Raw genomic sequence first — 14699 nt, forward strand, 5'->3', positions numbered from 1 at the left:
CGGGAAATCGTGACTAGGGGAGGGATTTAAGAAGCGGGGTTAAAAAGGGCACATTTGACTCATTCATAACTTGATTATAGACATTGATATCTAGCATTAATTCTTGAAATAAAATTTAAGACATTGAAGGATTGACACATATAATTAAAAAAAGATACTCGATGAACCCGAGTAAGCATTAGATATTTCTTTGAAGAGTAATTCACATAGTTATAGACTTGACTAAAACATAATCAGTGTTTGCAGCGGAAGACATAACTGAGATACATGTATGCAGACATATATCTTTTCTGAGCCTAATTTCAAATTGACAAAAGCTCCACTCAGCAACACTTCATCATCCATCACAGCTCAACCTGCACATTCATAAACATATGCAGGGCTAAGTACAATAGTACTTAGTGGTAGTTGCCAAAACTAAAATATAAACTTAACATTTTATTAACAAACCACAACATCATATAAGAGACGTGAGTCTTCTTTCAAATCTTTTGCTTTCTAAACATTTCCAAATCTATAAATAGCGTGAGTGCATTCTTCATCACCGAAAGTCCTATTTAAGAAGCATCGTGTCGTGAGGAAGGCCTTCCTCAACGAGCACAGGCATCGCGCCGTGAGGGAGGCCTCCCTCAGCGGACACAGCATCGTACTGTTGAGGGAGGCCTCCCCCAACAGACGCTAGCATCGTACCGTTGAGGGAGGCCTCCCTCAACGGACGTTTGACCGGTCAACCCTCTCATTGACTCACGGTCGCGTTGCAATATATATATATATATTTCCTTGGCAAGATAGCTATTTGCTCAGGAATCGAATTCGTTAACATCATCACATAAGCATTTGATAATAAGCATAAAGCATTAAAGCGTAACTTACATAGACGTTAAATAATAAGCATAAAGCATTAAAGCGTAACAAAGCATGAACCACATAGGCGCGTAACAAAGCGTAACTCACTTAAGCGTAAATCACTTAAAAGCGTAACAAAGCATAAATAATAAATTATAAAAATTTAAGTCATAATTTAAGCGTAAATAGCATAGCGTAAATTATTAAAGCGTGACAAGTGTAGATAATAAAGAGAAATAAAGTTTTAACTCATTTAAGCATAATAAAGCATAACTCATTTAAAAATCAAATTTTGCATTTTAAAGCATGAGAGTTGCATAGTTCTTCAATAGCATTTTTATTTTACGCATAATAAATGCCCACCTGGTAGTCGAGACTCACGACTAAGCCTTAAACTCTTGTGCTTGACCTTTAATACGAGAAAATAAACAAGATTTTAATTCGAGGGAAATTCTCAAATAAATGCGAATGCATAAAATAACTATGCATGACTCTTATTCCGTTAATTATTATTCTGAGATAATAAACCGAGAAATTTCTAATAATAATCCAACTATAGGATTAAAGCTCGTTTTATGAAATCAGATAGTTAATCTTAATAATCTACTCATCTTGAATTAGTCTAACTTACTTATAAAAAAATCACTAATTAAATATAATTAGGATTAATAGTGGGGCCTAAATTAATAAGTCTCATTGGGCTTAACTAAATAAATTTCATTGGACTTAATCAATTAAATTGTAGGAGCCCAAATAATATAAATTCGAGACCCATTATTAATAAATAATAGGAGTCCAAATAATAAATATATATTAGCCCAATGGAAATAAAATAAGCAAGGCCCAAATGAATTAATATCCGGCCCAACAAATAAACTGAACCAGGCCCAAGAAGAATAAAAACAAGCCCAAAAGAATCGGCCCAAACCCGGCCCAACTGAGGAAGGCCCACTCCTCTTTTAAGTCTTCACTCTCGGTTCTCTCTACCGACAATTCTCTTCTCTATCTCTATTTTTTTCATTAAAGGAGAACACTCTTTCTCTCTCTTTTATCTTTATTAAAGTATAACACTCATTCTCTTTCTTAATTATCAACACTCACCTTTTTTTTTTAAAGCAGAACTAACTCTCTCTCTTAATCCTCACACTATCATCGGTTCTCTCTCTCCCTCTATATTAAAGTAAAACATTCCTTCTCTCCCTCTATCTTTATTAAAGCCAAACATTTCTTCTCTCTCTTAATTCTAAAAAAAAAAACGAACGCTGCATCTCCCTCCTTCTCACAACAGCGCTCGGCTCTCTGTCTCTCAATCAAGAAAGGAATCGCTGCTCACATCTTTCTCTATCTCGCTCGATCTCCTCCGGCCGCTGCTGCTCTGCTCTGGGCCGCGACCAGCGGCGCTTGGCCTTCGGCCGCCCCGCCCCGCTCAGCCGCCTCCCTTCTGAAGCTGTTGCCGCTCCGCCTGAAGTCGACGAGTCAGCCGTCGCCGAGTCTCCCCTTTGCGGCAGATCCGCCGCCGCGGTTCCCTTTCCGGCGAGGCCGCAACCGGCCACTGGCGCTGCTCCCTTCGTCTCTGACTTCCTCTCTTTTTCCATCATTTCCTCTCTATCTCTGATCGTGCTCTCTCCTCTCAAATTGCATGACCTCAGCCGTGCATCCTCCTCAACAGGCTCTGCCATGGCCGAGTCCGATGAGGTTGGCGTCGGCATCAGACCTTGCCCAAAACTCTCATCTTCCGTGTTTCTTCTCTGAAATTTCAACTCCAGATTATACCCCCAATCGAACCCTAATTCTTTCATCATGGACTACCACCGCTGCTGTCCTCTTCGGTGTAGACGGGCTCGATGCCTCATCGCGCCGTTGTTGTTATAGTCAGATTCCAGCGAGGCAGCAAGGGATCGCCGCCGTCATTCCCTCGGCTCGACTGAACAGGTACATCGATATAGTCCCACTTCCTTTTCCTTCTACTCAAGTTCACTTCTCAAATTTACGTGAAGTCTTGGTTCTATATACTATATGTGCACGGGATTAATGGCGTTGTGGGGTTGCTACTGTGTTAGCATTTAATTTCTAGAGTCCAGTGGGAATCATAAACGCATACGACATTCTACATAACATGTGTAAATCTGTATTACTGAAACGTGACTTTGCTAAGTCCATTATGCATATATATCTCAATTCTTTATTCTGACTTTCTAAAACATAAGCATACTTGTTGGTGTGAATCATGTAGCATGAACTAGAGTAAAATGAGATTAGCAATCACTTGTGTTTTTTTGTGCTTGGTTGGCTGCTGTGCTAATGAATTCAGGAATGAATAAACTGAAACATAATTGTGGATTTTGCTTAACCATTGCAGGCTGAACTCAAGAAGAAAATGGAGAAGTTTAAGTTGAGCTTACCTCTTGGGGTCCAGATTGCAGCTGAAATAAACTCTCTATGATTTTTGGTGCATAAAGGAAGGAGGGGAAATCGTAGTTGGTGATTTTCAGGCTACTATGAAGCCCTCAATTTATAGGCAGATTAGGCCGCAAAACTTGAAAACTATTTACAGCAAATGTGGAAATTTTGCTGCAACTTTTGACAAAAATGAAATTGGTTGGTGGCTGCCATAATTTTTTTTTGACTAATAGTGGAATTTCATGTGAGACTTTGAAAAGTGGAGTACTCATAGGGTGCGTCTGATCCTAGTTGTATCTTAGCATGCTTCAAATATTAAATTGTGACTTTTGCAGGGAAAAGAGTATGACCTTAGCAGAGTTAAAGAAAAGGGGCTGCTATGCGTGTACTATCTATATTTTATTTCTTGATTTTGTATACTCTATTGATAGTGTAGGAGCGTAGGGAGTGTGAAAGAAAAATGATGATTGTAAGTAAATAGAATTGAGGTGACTAATAAAAATCTCTTGCCTTGATTAATTAATCAAGTATTTGTAAAACAAATATTGGGTTCTACTAAATAACGACACTTCGTTATAACTCTCTACGAATTAAATATCTAATTTAACTTGTTCTTAAATTCGGAATTATATCACGACTTCCAAGTAAATAATAGAAATAATATTTCTATCGCATATAAATTAATAACTTGACTTCGCTAAGTCAGTTATTAAACTGGATAATAAATTATTGAATGCTTCAATAATTCAATTGCGATCATATCACGCAATGGCATCAAATTCAGATTTCTGAGCTGAATTAGTTGATAACTAAACACTGGATTTACCATAACTGAAGATGCAATATAACAATTATTGCAATCACTGATCTTAATAAAAATAAATAAATAAATAAAAGAGCGGGCTACTACATACTACCTCCCTTAACAAAAATTTCGTCCCGAAATTTGCATACTCCGAGATGTTTAAGGTAACTAATTTGTCCCTTATCTTCTACACTTCTTGATCGATTTTTTTTTTTTTTTTTTTTTTAGTATCTTTGTATAAAATATGATGTTTCCAATCACTAGATTAAAGCGGATATCAATGGTAATCCTAAGTTGTGTGATTATCACTAGATTGCACTTAGCTCACTCGAAGCTGATTATTACCATGCATGGTGTGGTAGCAAGGATATGTAAAGCATCTAAACATGATAGTGATAAGTATTCTTATAAACTTATCATACCTTCCAAGTGTCCCTGGTTAAAAGCATAAGTTGCCCCCTGTTGTGGTGACTGTTGTTCTTGAGGCTGAATTTGAAGGTGTCCGCGTATTGCTTGTAAGGGATGGGTGTGGGTGGGCTTAGTTGTTGAACCTTGTTGTCTGTTGGGACACTGTGTGGAGTAGTGACCTTTTTGGCCACAATTGTAACACCCGTTAGTTCCAGCCCGACAGATACCCCTATGCATCTTACCGCAATTGGGGCAAGGTGAAATTCCTTGCTGACCTCGGTTACCCCTAGTTGGGTCGGAGTTAGTCTGTGTCTCATGCCTTTGTTGATTAAACTGTTCGGCCTGTTCATTTTCTTGCCATACTCTCTTGTTGGCTTGACTGATATTGTCTTCAGTGTTGCCCCATTTGCGCTTCCCTTTGAGAGTATGTGAGGGTGCTGGTGGGTTATTTGGCGTCGAGGTCAGTGGTGGAGCTGACTTATCCGATGGCATTGCAGCTTCAATGTCAAGTGCCCTGTTCAAAGACTCCGTGTATGAGAGTCCTCCGTGGCTTGCTAGAGTCATCCTAATTTCATGCCTGAGACCGGCACAAAATTTTTCTGCCATCTTCTCATCTGTGTCCACTTGTTGTGGAGCAAATCTAGCCAGGTTGCAAAATTCCCTATCGTATTCAACCACAGATTTCTTTCCTTGCTTCAAATCGTAGAATTCAGCCTCTTTCTTCTTCCTATAGCTTTTCGGAATATATTTGTCATATAATCCCGCCTTAAAATCTTCCCACGTATAAATTGCCCATTGTTCAGGGGTCATAGTTTTTCGACGTGCCTCCCACCAAAAATCAGCTGATCCTGTCAGCTGGAATGAGACGCAAGAGAGGCGCTCCTCATCAGTACAACGTAGGAAGCTGAAGATGCGCTCCATTGCACGCACCCAAATTTCGGCTTCAGCCGGCTCGCTCGTCCCACCAAACGTAGGTGGGTTTTGTTTTAAAAAGAGTTCCTCGACTCTCCTAGTTGGGGGCGGAGGGTGTGGGTTATGTTCTTGATCATTTTGGGGTTCTTCTGGTATGGCATTATGGTTTCTGCGATTGTTATTATTTCTCACAGGGCGACCTCTCTTAGGTGGCATTCTGATAGCAAAGATTTGTCAATTAATACACTCAAACATATAATACAAACCTCAAAAGAACTCTTGTAAAGGTTAACTTGTTATAACTTGTAAACAAGTCATGACTCTAATGACAACATTGATGTAGTAAACTTTAAGGGTCCTTAGCATCCCAAATCCATGAGTCATAAAAAAATTAAGCATATAATATCATAGCATCTCAATTTGATACTTAGGCATAAGTCATGGAGATTTATAGTGGATATAAATCACGAGCTTATAAAAATTCTATACATATCACTTGTCTTACTGTCATCACTTCAGTCACCAAAAGATATAGTTGAATTTCTTCTACGTTTTCTTCTATGTTCTGTCGTAGAGGTGATCTCCTAACTTAATAGCTCTATGTTCATGGGAATTCATACCATAGTCATACTTAATCGTGCTTGCGTCGGTCATTTCACTTAATAACAATATAACTTAAGTATTGACTGATACACACTTTGATGTCGTGTCAATTCCCACTTTTCGATCATGCCAAATGCTATAAAAGATTTCAAACATCAACTCAAAACTTGGAAGAGCTTACCATTCTGCTTCGTTGAGTGTGATGCGATGAAGTGTTGAGCTTTGTCGATTGAACTCTAGACACTCTAGTGATCCAGTCTAGGCTTGACTAAAATAAATTCTTAGACTCAGAGCAAAAGAACGCTCTGATACCATTCTGTCACGACCGGCCTTAACTAAGGATAGCTAATCCGGGAAATCGTGACTAGGGGAGGGATTTAAGAAGCGGGGTTAAAAAGGGCACATTTGACTCATTCATAACTTGATTATAGACATTGATATCTAGCATTAATTCTTGAAATAAAATTTAAGACATTGAAGGATTGACGCATATAATTAAAAAAAGATACTCGATGAACCCGAGTAAGCATTAGATATTTCTTTGAAGAGTAATTCACATAGTTATAGACTTGACTAAAACATAATCAGTGTTTGCAGCGGAAGACATAACTGAGATACATGTATGCAGACATATATCTTTTCTGAGCCTAATTTCAAATTGACAAAAGCTCCACTCAGCAACACTTCATCATCCATCACAGCTCAACCTGCACATTCATAAACATATGCAGGGCTAAGTACAATAGTACTTAGTGGTAGTTGCCAAAACTAAAATATAAACTTAACATTTTATTAACAAACCACAACATCATATAAGAGACGTGAGTCTTCTTTCAAATCTTTTGCTTTCTAAACATTTCCAAATCTATAAATAGCGTGAGTGCATTCTTCATCACCGAAAGTCCTATTTAAGAAGCATCGTGTCGTGAGGAAGGCCTTCCTCAACGAGCACAGGCATCGCGCCGTGAGGGAGGCCTCCCTCAGCGGACACAGCATCGTACTGTTGAGGGAGGCCTCCCCCAACAGACGCTAGCATCGTACCGTTGAGGGAGGCCTCCCTCAACGGACGTTTGACCGGTCAACCCTCTCATTGACTCACGGTCGCGTTGCAATATATATATATATATTTCCTTGGCAAGATAGCTATTTGCTCAGGAATCGAATTCGTTAACATCATCACATAAGCATTTGATAATAAGCATAAAGCATTAAAGCGTAACTTACATAGACGTTAAATAATAAGCATAAAGCATTAAAGCGTAACAAAGCATGAACCACATAGGCGCGTAACAAAGCGTAACTCACTTAAGCGTAAATCACTTAAAAGCGTAACAAAGCATAAATAATAAATTATAAAAATTTAAGTCATAATTTAAGCGTAAATAGCATAGCGTAAATTATTAAAGCGTGACAAGTGTAGATAATAAAGAGAAATAAAGTTTTAACTCATTTAAGCATAATAAAGCATAACTCATTTAAAAATCAAATTTTGCATTTTAAAGCATGAGAGTTGCATAGTTCTTCAATAGCATTTTTATTTTACGCATAATAAATGCCCACCTGGTAGTCGAGACTCACGACTAAGCCTTAAACTCTTGTGCTTGACCTTTAATACGAGAAAATAAACAAGATTTTAATTCGAGGGAAATTCTCAAATAAATGCGAATGCATAAAATAACTATGCATGACTCTTATTCCGTTAATTATTATTCTGAGATAATAAACCGAGAAATTTCTAATAATAATCCAACTATAGGATTAAAGCTCGTTTTATGAAATCAGATAGTTAATCTTAATAATCTACTCATCTTGAATTAGTCTAACTTACTTATAAAAAAATCACTAATTAAATATAATTAGGATTAATAGTGGGGCCTAAATTAATAAGTCTCATTGGGCTTAACTAAATAAATTTCATTGGACTTAATCAATTAAATTGTAGGAGCCCAAATAATATAAATTCGAGACCCATTATTAATAAATAATAGGAGTCCAAATAATAAATATATATTAGCCCAATGGAAATAAAATAAGCAAGGCCCAAATGAATTAATATCCGGCCCAACAAATAAACTGAACCAGGCCCAAGAAGAATAAAAACAAGCCCAAAAGAATCGGCCCAAACCCGGCCCAACTGAGGAAGGCCCACTCCTCTTTTAAGTCTTCACTCTCGGTTCTCTCTACCGACAATTCTCTTCTCTATCTCTATTTTTTTCATTAAAGGAGAACACTCTTTCTCTCTCTTTTATCTTTATTAAAGTATAACACTCATTCTCTTTCTTAATTATCAACACTCACCTTTTTTTTTTAAAGCAGAACTAACTCTCTCTCTTAATCCTCACACTATCATCGGTTCTCTCTCTCCCTCTATATTAAAGTAAAACATTCCTTCTCTCCCTCTATCTTTATTAAAGCCAAACATTTCTTCTCTCTCTTAATTCTAAAAAAAAAAACGAACGCTGCATCTCCCTCCTTCTCACAACAGCGCTCGGCTCTCTGTCTCTCAATCAAGAAAGGAATCGCTGCTCACATCTTTCTCTATCTCGCTCGATCTCCTCCGGCCGCTGCTGCTCTGCTCTGGGCCGCGACCAGCGGCGCTTGGCCTTCGGCCGCCCCGCCCCGCTCAGCCGCCTCCCTTCTGAAGCTGTTGCCGCTCCGCCTGAAGTCGACGAGTCAGCCGTCGCCGAGTCTCCCCTTTGCGGCAGATCCGCCGCCGCGGTTCCCTTTCCGGCGAGGCCGCAACCGGCCACTGGCGCTGCTCCCTTCGTCTCTGACTTCCTCTCTTTTTCCATCATTTCCTCTCTATCTCTGATCGTGCTCTCTCCTCTCAAATTGCATGACCTCAGCCGTGCATCCTCCTCAACAGGCTCTGCCATGGCCGAGTCCGATGAGGTTGGCGTCGGCATCAGACCTTGCCCAAAACTCTCATCTTCCGTGTTTCTTCTCTGAAATTTCAACTCCAGATTATACCCCCAATCGAACCCTAATTCTTTCATCATGGACTACCACCGCTGCTGTCCTCTTCGGTGTAGACGGGCTCGATGCCTCATCGCGCCGTTGTTGTTATAGTCAGATTCCAGCGAGGCAGCAAGGGATCGCCGCCGTCATTCCCTCGGCTCGACTGAACAGGTACATCGATATAGTCCCACTTCCTTTTCCTTCTACTCAAGTTCACTTCTCAAATTTACGTGAAGTCTTGGTTCTATATACTATATGTGCACGGGATTAATGGCGTTGTGGGGTTGCTACTGTGTTAGCATTTAATTTCTAGAGTCCAGTGGGAATCATAAACGCATACGACATTCTACATAACATGTGTAAATCTGTATTACTGAAACGTGACTTTGCTAAGTCCATTATGCATATATATCTCAATTCTTTATTCTGACTTTCTAAAACATAAGCATACTTGTTGGTGTGAATCATGTAGCATGAACTAGAGTAAAATGAGATTAGCAATCACTTGTGTTTTTTTGTGCTTGGTTGGCTGCTGTGCTAATGAATTCAGGAATGAATAAACTGAAACATAATTGTGGATTTTGCTTAACCATTGCAGGCTGAACTCAAGAAGAAAATGGAGAAGTTTAAGTTGAGCTTACCTCTTGGGGTCCAGATTGCAGCTGAAATAAACTCTCTATGATTTTTGGTGCATAAAGGAAGGAGGGGAAATCGTAGTTGGTGATTTTCAGGCTACTATGAAGCCCTCAATTTATAGGCAGATTAGGCCGCAAAACTTGAAAACTATTTACAGCAAATGTGGAAATTTTGCTGCAACTTTTGACAAAAATGAAATTGGTTGGTGGCTGCCATAATTTTTTTTTGACTAATAGTGGAATTTCATGTGAGACTTTGAAAAGTGGAGTACTCATAGGGTGCGTCTGATCCTAGTTGTATCTTAGCATGCTTCAAATATTAAATTGTGACTTTTGCAGGGAAAAGAGTATGACCTTAGCAGAGTTAAAGAAAAGGGGCTGCTATGCGTGTACTATCTATATTTTATTTCTTGATTTTGTATACTCTATTGATAGTGTAGGAGCGTAGGGAGTGTGAAAGAAAAATGATGATTGTAAGTAAATAGAATTGAGGTGACTAATAAAAATCTCTTGCCTTGATTAATTAATCAAGTATTTGTAAAACAAATATTGGGTTCTACTAAATAACGACACTTCGTTATAACTCTCTACGAATTAAATATCTAATTTAACTTGTTCTTAAATTCGGAATTATATCACGACTTCCAAGTAAATAATAGAAATAATATTTCTATCGCATATAAATTAATAACTTGACTTCGCTAAGTCAGTTATTAAACTGGATAATAAATTATTGAATGCTTCAATAATTCAATTGCGATCATATCACGCAATGGCATCAAATTCAGATTTCTGAGCTGAATTAGTTGATAACTAAACACTGGATTTACCATAACTGAAGATGCAATATAACAATTATTGCAATCACTGATCTTAATAAAAATAAATAAATAAATAAAAGAGCGGGCTACTACATACTACCTCCCTTAACAAAAATTTCGTCCCGAAATTTGCATACTCCGAGATGTTTAAGGTAACTAATTTGTCCCTTATCTTCTACACTTCTTGATCGATTTTTTTTTTTTTTTTTTTTTAGTATCTTTGTATAAAATATGATGTTTCCAATCACTAGATTAAAGCGGATATCAATGGTAATCCTAAGTTGTGTGATTATCACTAGATTGCACTTAGCTCACTCGAAGCTGATTATTACCATGCATGGTGTGGTAGCAAGGATATGTAAAGCATCTAAACATGATAGTGATAAGTATTCTTATAAACTTATCATACCTTCCAAGTGTCCCTGGTTAAAAGCATAAGTTGCCCCCTGTTGTGGTGACTGTTGTTCTTGAGGCTGAATTTGAAGGTGTCCGCGTATTGCTTGTAAGGGATGGGTGTGGGTGGGCTTAGTTGTTGAACCTTGTTGTCTGTTGGGACACTGTGTGGAGTAGTGACCTTTTTGGCCACAATTGTAACACCCGTTAGTTCCAGCCCGACAGATACCCCTATGCATCTTACCGCAATTGGGGCAAGGTGAAATTCCTTGCTGACCTCGGTTACCCCTAGTTGGGTCGGAGTTAGTCTGTGTCTCATGCCTTTGTTGATTAAACTGTTCGGCCTGTTCATTTTCTTGCCATACTCTCTTGTTGGCTTGACTGATATTGTCTTCAGTGTTGCCCCATTTGCGCTTCCCTTTGAGAGTATGTGAGGGTGCTGGTGGGTTATTTGGCGTCGAGGTCAGTGGTGGAGCTGACTTATCCGATGGCATTGCAGCTTCAATGTCAAGTGCCCTGTTCAAAGACTCCGTGTATGAGAGTCCTCCGTGGCTTGCTAGAGTCATCCTAATTTCATGCCTCAGACCGGCACAAAATTTTTCTGCCATCTTCTCATCTGTGTCCACTTGTTGTGGAGCAAATCTAGCCAGGTTGCAAAATTCCCTATCGTATTCAACCACAGATTTCTTTCCTTGCTTCAAATCGTAGAATTCAGCCTCTTTCTTCTTCCTATAGCTTTTCGGAATATATTTGTCATATAATCCCGCCTTAAAATCTTCCCACGTATAAATTGCCCATTGTTCAGGGGTCATAGTTTTTCGACGTGCCTCCCACCAAAAATCAGCTGATCCTGTCAGCTGGAATGAGACGCAAGAGAGGCGCTCCTCATCAGTACAACGTAGGAAGCTGAAGATGCGCTCCATTGCACGCACCCAAATTTCGGCTTCAGCCGGCTCGCTCGTCCCACCAAACGTAGGTGGGTTTTGTTTTAAAAAGAGTTCCTCGACTCTCCTAGTTGGGGACGGAGGGTGTGGGTTATGTTCTTGATCATTTTGGGGTTCTTCTGGTATGGCATTATGGTTTCTGCGATTGTTATTATTTCTCACAGGGCGACCTCTCTTAGGTGGCATTCTGATAGCAAAGATTTGTCAATTAATACACTCAAACATATAATACAAACCTCAAAAGAACTCTTGTAAAGGTTAACTTGTTATAACTTGTAAACAAGTCATGACTCTAATGACAACATTGATGTAGTAAACTTTAAGGGTCCTTAGCATCCCAAATCCATGAGTCATAAAAAAATTAAGCATATAATATCATAGCATCTCAATTTGATACTTAGGCATAAGTCATGGAGATTTATAGTGGATATAAATCACGAGCTTATAAAAATTCTATACATATCACTTGTCTTACTGTCATCACTTCAGTCACCAAAAGATATAGTTGAATTTCTTCTACGTTTTCTTCTATGTTCTGTCGTAGAGGTGATCTCCTAACTTAATAGCTCTATGTTCATGGGAATTCATACCATAGTCATACTTAATCGTGCTTGCGTCGGTCATTTCACTTAATAACAATATAACTTAAGTATTGACTGATACACACTTTGATGTCGTGTCAATTCCCACTTTTCGATCATGCCAAATGCTATAAAAGATTTCAAACATCAACTCAAAACTTGGAAGAGCTTACCATTCTGCTTCGTTGAGTGTGATGCGATGAAGTGTTGAGCTTTGTCGATTGAACTCTAGACACTCTAGTGATCCAGTCTAGGCTTGACTAAAATAAATTCTTAGACTCAGAGCAAAAGAACGCTCTGATACCATTCTGTCACGACCGGCCTTAACTAAGGATAGCTAATCCGGGAAATCGTGACTAGGGGAGGGATTTAAGAAGCGGGGTTAAAAAGGGCACATTTGACTCATTCATAACTTGATTATAGACATTGATATCTAGCATTAATTCTTGAAATAAAATTTAAGACATTGAAGGATTGACGCATATAATTAAAAAAAGATACTCGATGAACCCGAGTAAGCATTAGATATTTCTTTGAAGAGTAATTCACATAGTTATAGACTTGACTAAAACATAATCAGTGTTTGCAGCGGAAGACATAACTGAGATACATGTATGCAGACATATATCTTTTCTGAGCCTAATTTCAAATTGACAAAAGCTCCACTCAGCAACACTTCATCATCCATCACAGCTCAACCTGCACATTCATAAACATATGCAGGGCTAAGTACAATAGTACTTAGTGGTAGTTGCCAAAACTAAAATATAAACTTAACATTTTATTAACAAACCACAACATCATATAAGAGACGTGAGTCTTCTTTCAAATCTTTTGCTTTCTAAACATTTCCAAATCTATAAATAGCGTGAGTGCATTCTTCATCACCGAAAGTCCTATTTAAGAAGCATCGTGTCGTGAGGAAGGCCTTCCTCAACGAGCACAGGCATCGCGCCGTGAGGGAGGCCTCCCTCAGCGGACACAGCATCGTACTGTTGAGGGAGGCCTCCCCCAACAGACGCTAGCATCGTACCGTTGAGGGAGGCCTCCCTCAACGGACGTTTGACCGGTCAACCCTCTCATTGACTCACGGTCGCGTTGCAATATATATATATATATTTCCTTGGCAAGATAGCTATTTGCTCAGGAATCGAATTCGTTAACATCATCACATAAGCATTTGATAATAAGCATAAAGCATTAAAGCGTAACTTACATAGACGTTAAATAATAAGCATAAAGCATTAAAGCGTAACAAAGCATGAACCACATAGGCGCGTAACAAAGCGTAACTCACTTAAGCGTAAATCACTTAAAAGCGTAACAAAGCATAAATAATAAATTATAAAAATTTAAGTCATAATTTAAGCGTAAATAGCATAGCGTAAATTATTAAAGCGTGACAAGTGTAGATAATAAAGAGAAATAAAGTTTTAACTCATTTAAGCATAATAAAGCATAACTCATTTAAAAATCAAATTTTGCATTTTAAAGCATGAGAGTTGCATAGTTCTTCAATAGCATTTTTATTTTACGCATAATAAATGCCCACCTGGTAGTCGAGACTCACGACTAAGCCTTAAACTCTTGTGCTTGACCTTTAATACGAGAAAATAAACAAGATTTTAATTCGAGGGAAATTCTCAAATAAATGCGAATGCATAAAATAACTATGCATGACTCTTATTCCGTTAATTATTATTCTGAGATAATAAACCGAGAAATTTCTAATAATAATCCAACTATAGGATTAAAGCTCGTTTTATGAAATCAGATAGTTAATCTTAATAATCTACTCATCTTGAATTAGTCTAACTTACTTATAAAAAAATCACTAATTAAATATAATTAGGATTAATAGTGGGGCCTAAATTAATAAGTCTCATTGGGCTTAACTAAATAAATTTCATTGGACTTAATCAATTAAATTGTAGGAGCCCAAATAATATAAATTCGAGACCCATTATTAATAAATAATAGGAGTCCAAATAATAAATATATATTAGCCCAATGGAAATAAAATAAGCAAGGCCCAAATGAATTAATATCCGGCCCAACAAATAAACTGAACCAGGCCCAAGAAGAATAAAAACAAGCCCAAAAGAATCGGCCCAAACCCGGCCCAACTGAGGAAGGCCCACTCCTCTTTTAAGTCTTCACTCTCGGTTCTCTCTACCGACAATTCTCTTCTCTCTCTCTATTTTTTTCATTAAAGGAGAACACTCTTTCTCTCTCTTTTATCTTTATTAAAGTATAACACTCATTCTCTTTCTTAATTATCAACACTCACCTTTTTTTTTTAAAGCAGAACTAACTCTCTCTCTTAATCCTCACACTATCATCGGTTCTCTCTCTCCCTCTATATTAAAGTAAAACATTCCTTCTCTCCCTCT

General features: G+C 38.2%; 2 protein-coding genes and 3 long non-coding RNA genes across 6 annotated transcripts; 2 read left to right on the plus strand and 3 right to left on the minus strand.

Annotated features, from left to right (window-relative positions):
- Positions 1-160: 160 nt before the first annotated feature.
- On the minus strand, positions 161-5065 carry LOC130990056 (uncharacterized). The gene is made up of 2 exons (XM_057914253.1): positions 4474-5065; positions 161-356 (listed from the first exon to the last, which is right to left on the minus strand). Exons 1-2 carry the CDS (start codon positions 5063-5065, stop codon positions 352-354), a joined length of 597 nt encoding a protein of 198 aa, XP_057770236.1. The 3' UTR covers positions 161-351.
- On the plus strand, positions 2544-3789 carry LOC130987971 (uncharacterized). Its single transcript, XR_009089895.1, has 2 exons — positions 2544-2778; positions 3206-3789. It is a non-coding gene; the product is annotated as an uncharacterized LOC130987971 (long non-coding RNA).
- A 1420-nt stretch (positions 5066-6485) lies between the features above and the next one.
- Positions 6486-11401, minus strand: LOC130987972 (uncharacterized). 2 transcript variants are annotated; one of them, XR_009089896.1, is made up of 2 exons: positions 7535-7765; positions 6486-6681 (listed from the first exon to the last, which is right to left on the minus strand). XR_009089896.1 is itself a non-coding variant. In XM_057911707.1 (2 exons), the coding sequence occupies exons 1-2, from the start codon at positions 11387-11389 to the stop codon at positions 6677-6679; spliced, it is 597 nt and encodes a 198-aa protein (XP_057767690.1). In that variant the 5' UTR covers positions 11390-11401; the 3' UTR covers positions 6486-6676. The 2 variants fall into 2 exon arrangements, 1 of the variants encoding a protein (XP_057767690.1); XM_057911707.1 differs by lacking the exon at positions 7535-7765 and adding an exon at positions 10798-11401.
- On the plus strand, positions 8869-10114 carry LOC130987973 (uncharacterized). The gene is made up of 2 exons (XR_009089897.1): positions 8869-9103; positions 9531-10114. It is a non-coding gene; the product is annotated as an uncharacterized LOC130987973 (long non-coding RNA).
- Positions 11402-12809: 1408 nt separating the features above from the next.
- Positions 12810-14089, minus strand: LOC130987974 (uncharacterized). The gene is made up of 2 exons (XR_009089898.1): positions 13859-14089; positions 12810-13005 (listed from the first exon to the last, which is right to left on the minus strand). It is a non-coding gene; the product is annotated as an uncharacterized LOC130987974 (long non-coding RNA).
- Between the last annotated feature and the right edge of the window lie 610 nt (positions 14090-14699).

This window comes from Salvia miltiorrhiza, chromosome 6, assembly GCF_028751815.1.
Source record: "Salvia miltiorrhiza cultivar Shanhuang (shh) chromosome 6, IMPLAD_Smil_shh, whole genome shotgun sequence".
Classification (NCBI taxonomy): Eukaryota; Viridiplantae; Streptophyta; class Magnoliopsida; order Lamiales; family Lamiaceae; genus Salvia; species Salvia miltiorrhiza.

Bases quoted from the DNA above. Each gene is read 5' to 3' on its own strand.
- LOC130990056 (XM_057914253.1), bottom strand. From the start codon at position 5,065: ATGGCAGAAAAATTTTGTGCCGGTCTCAGGCATGAAATTAGGATGACT.
- LOC130987972 (XM_057911707.1), bottom strand. From the start codon at position 11,389: ATGGCAGAAAAATTTTGTGCCGGTCTGAGGCATGAAATTAGGATGACT.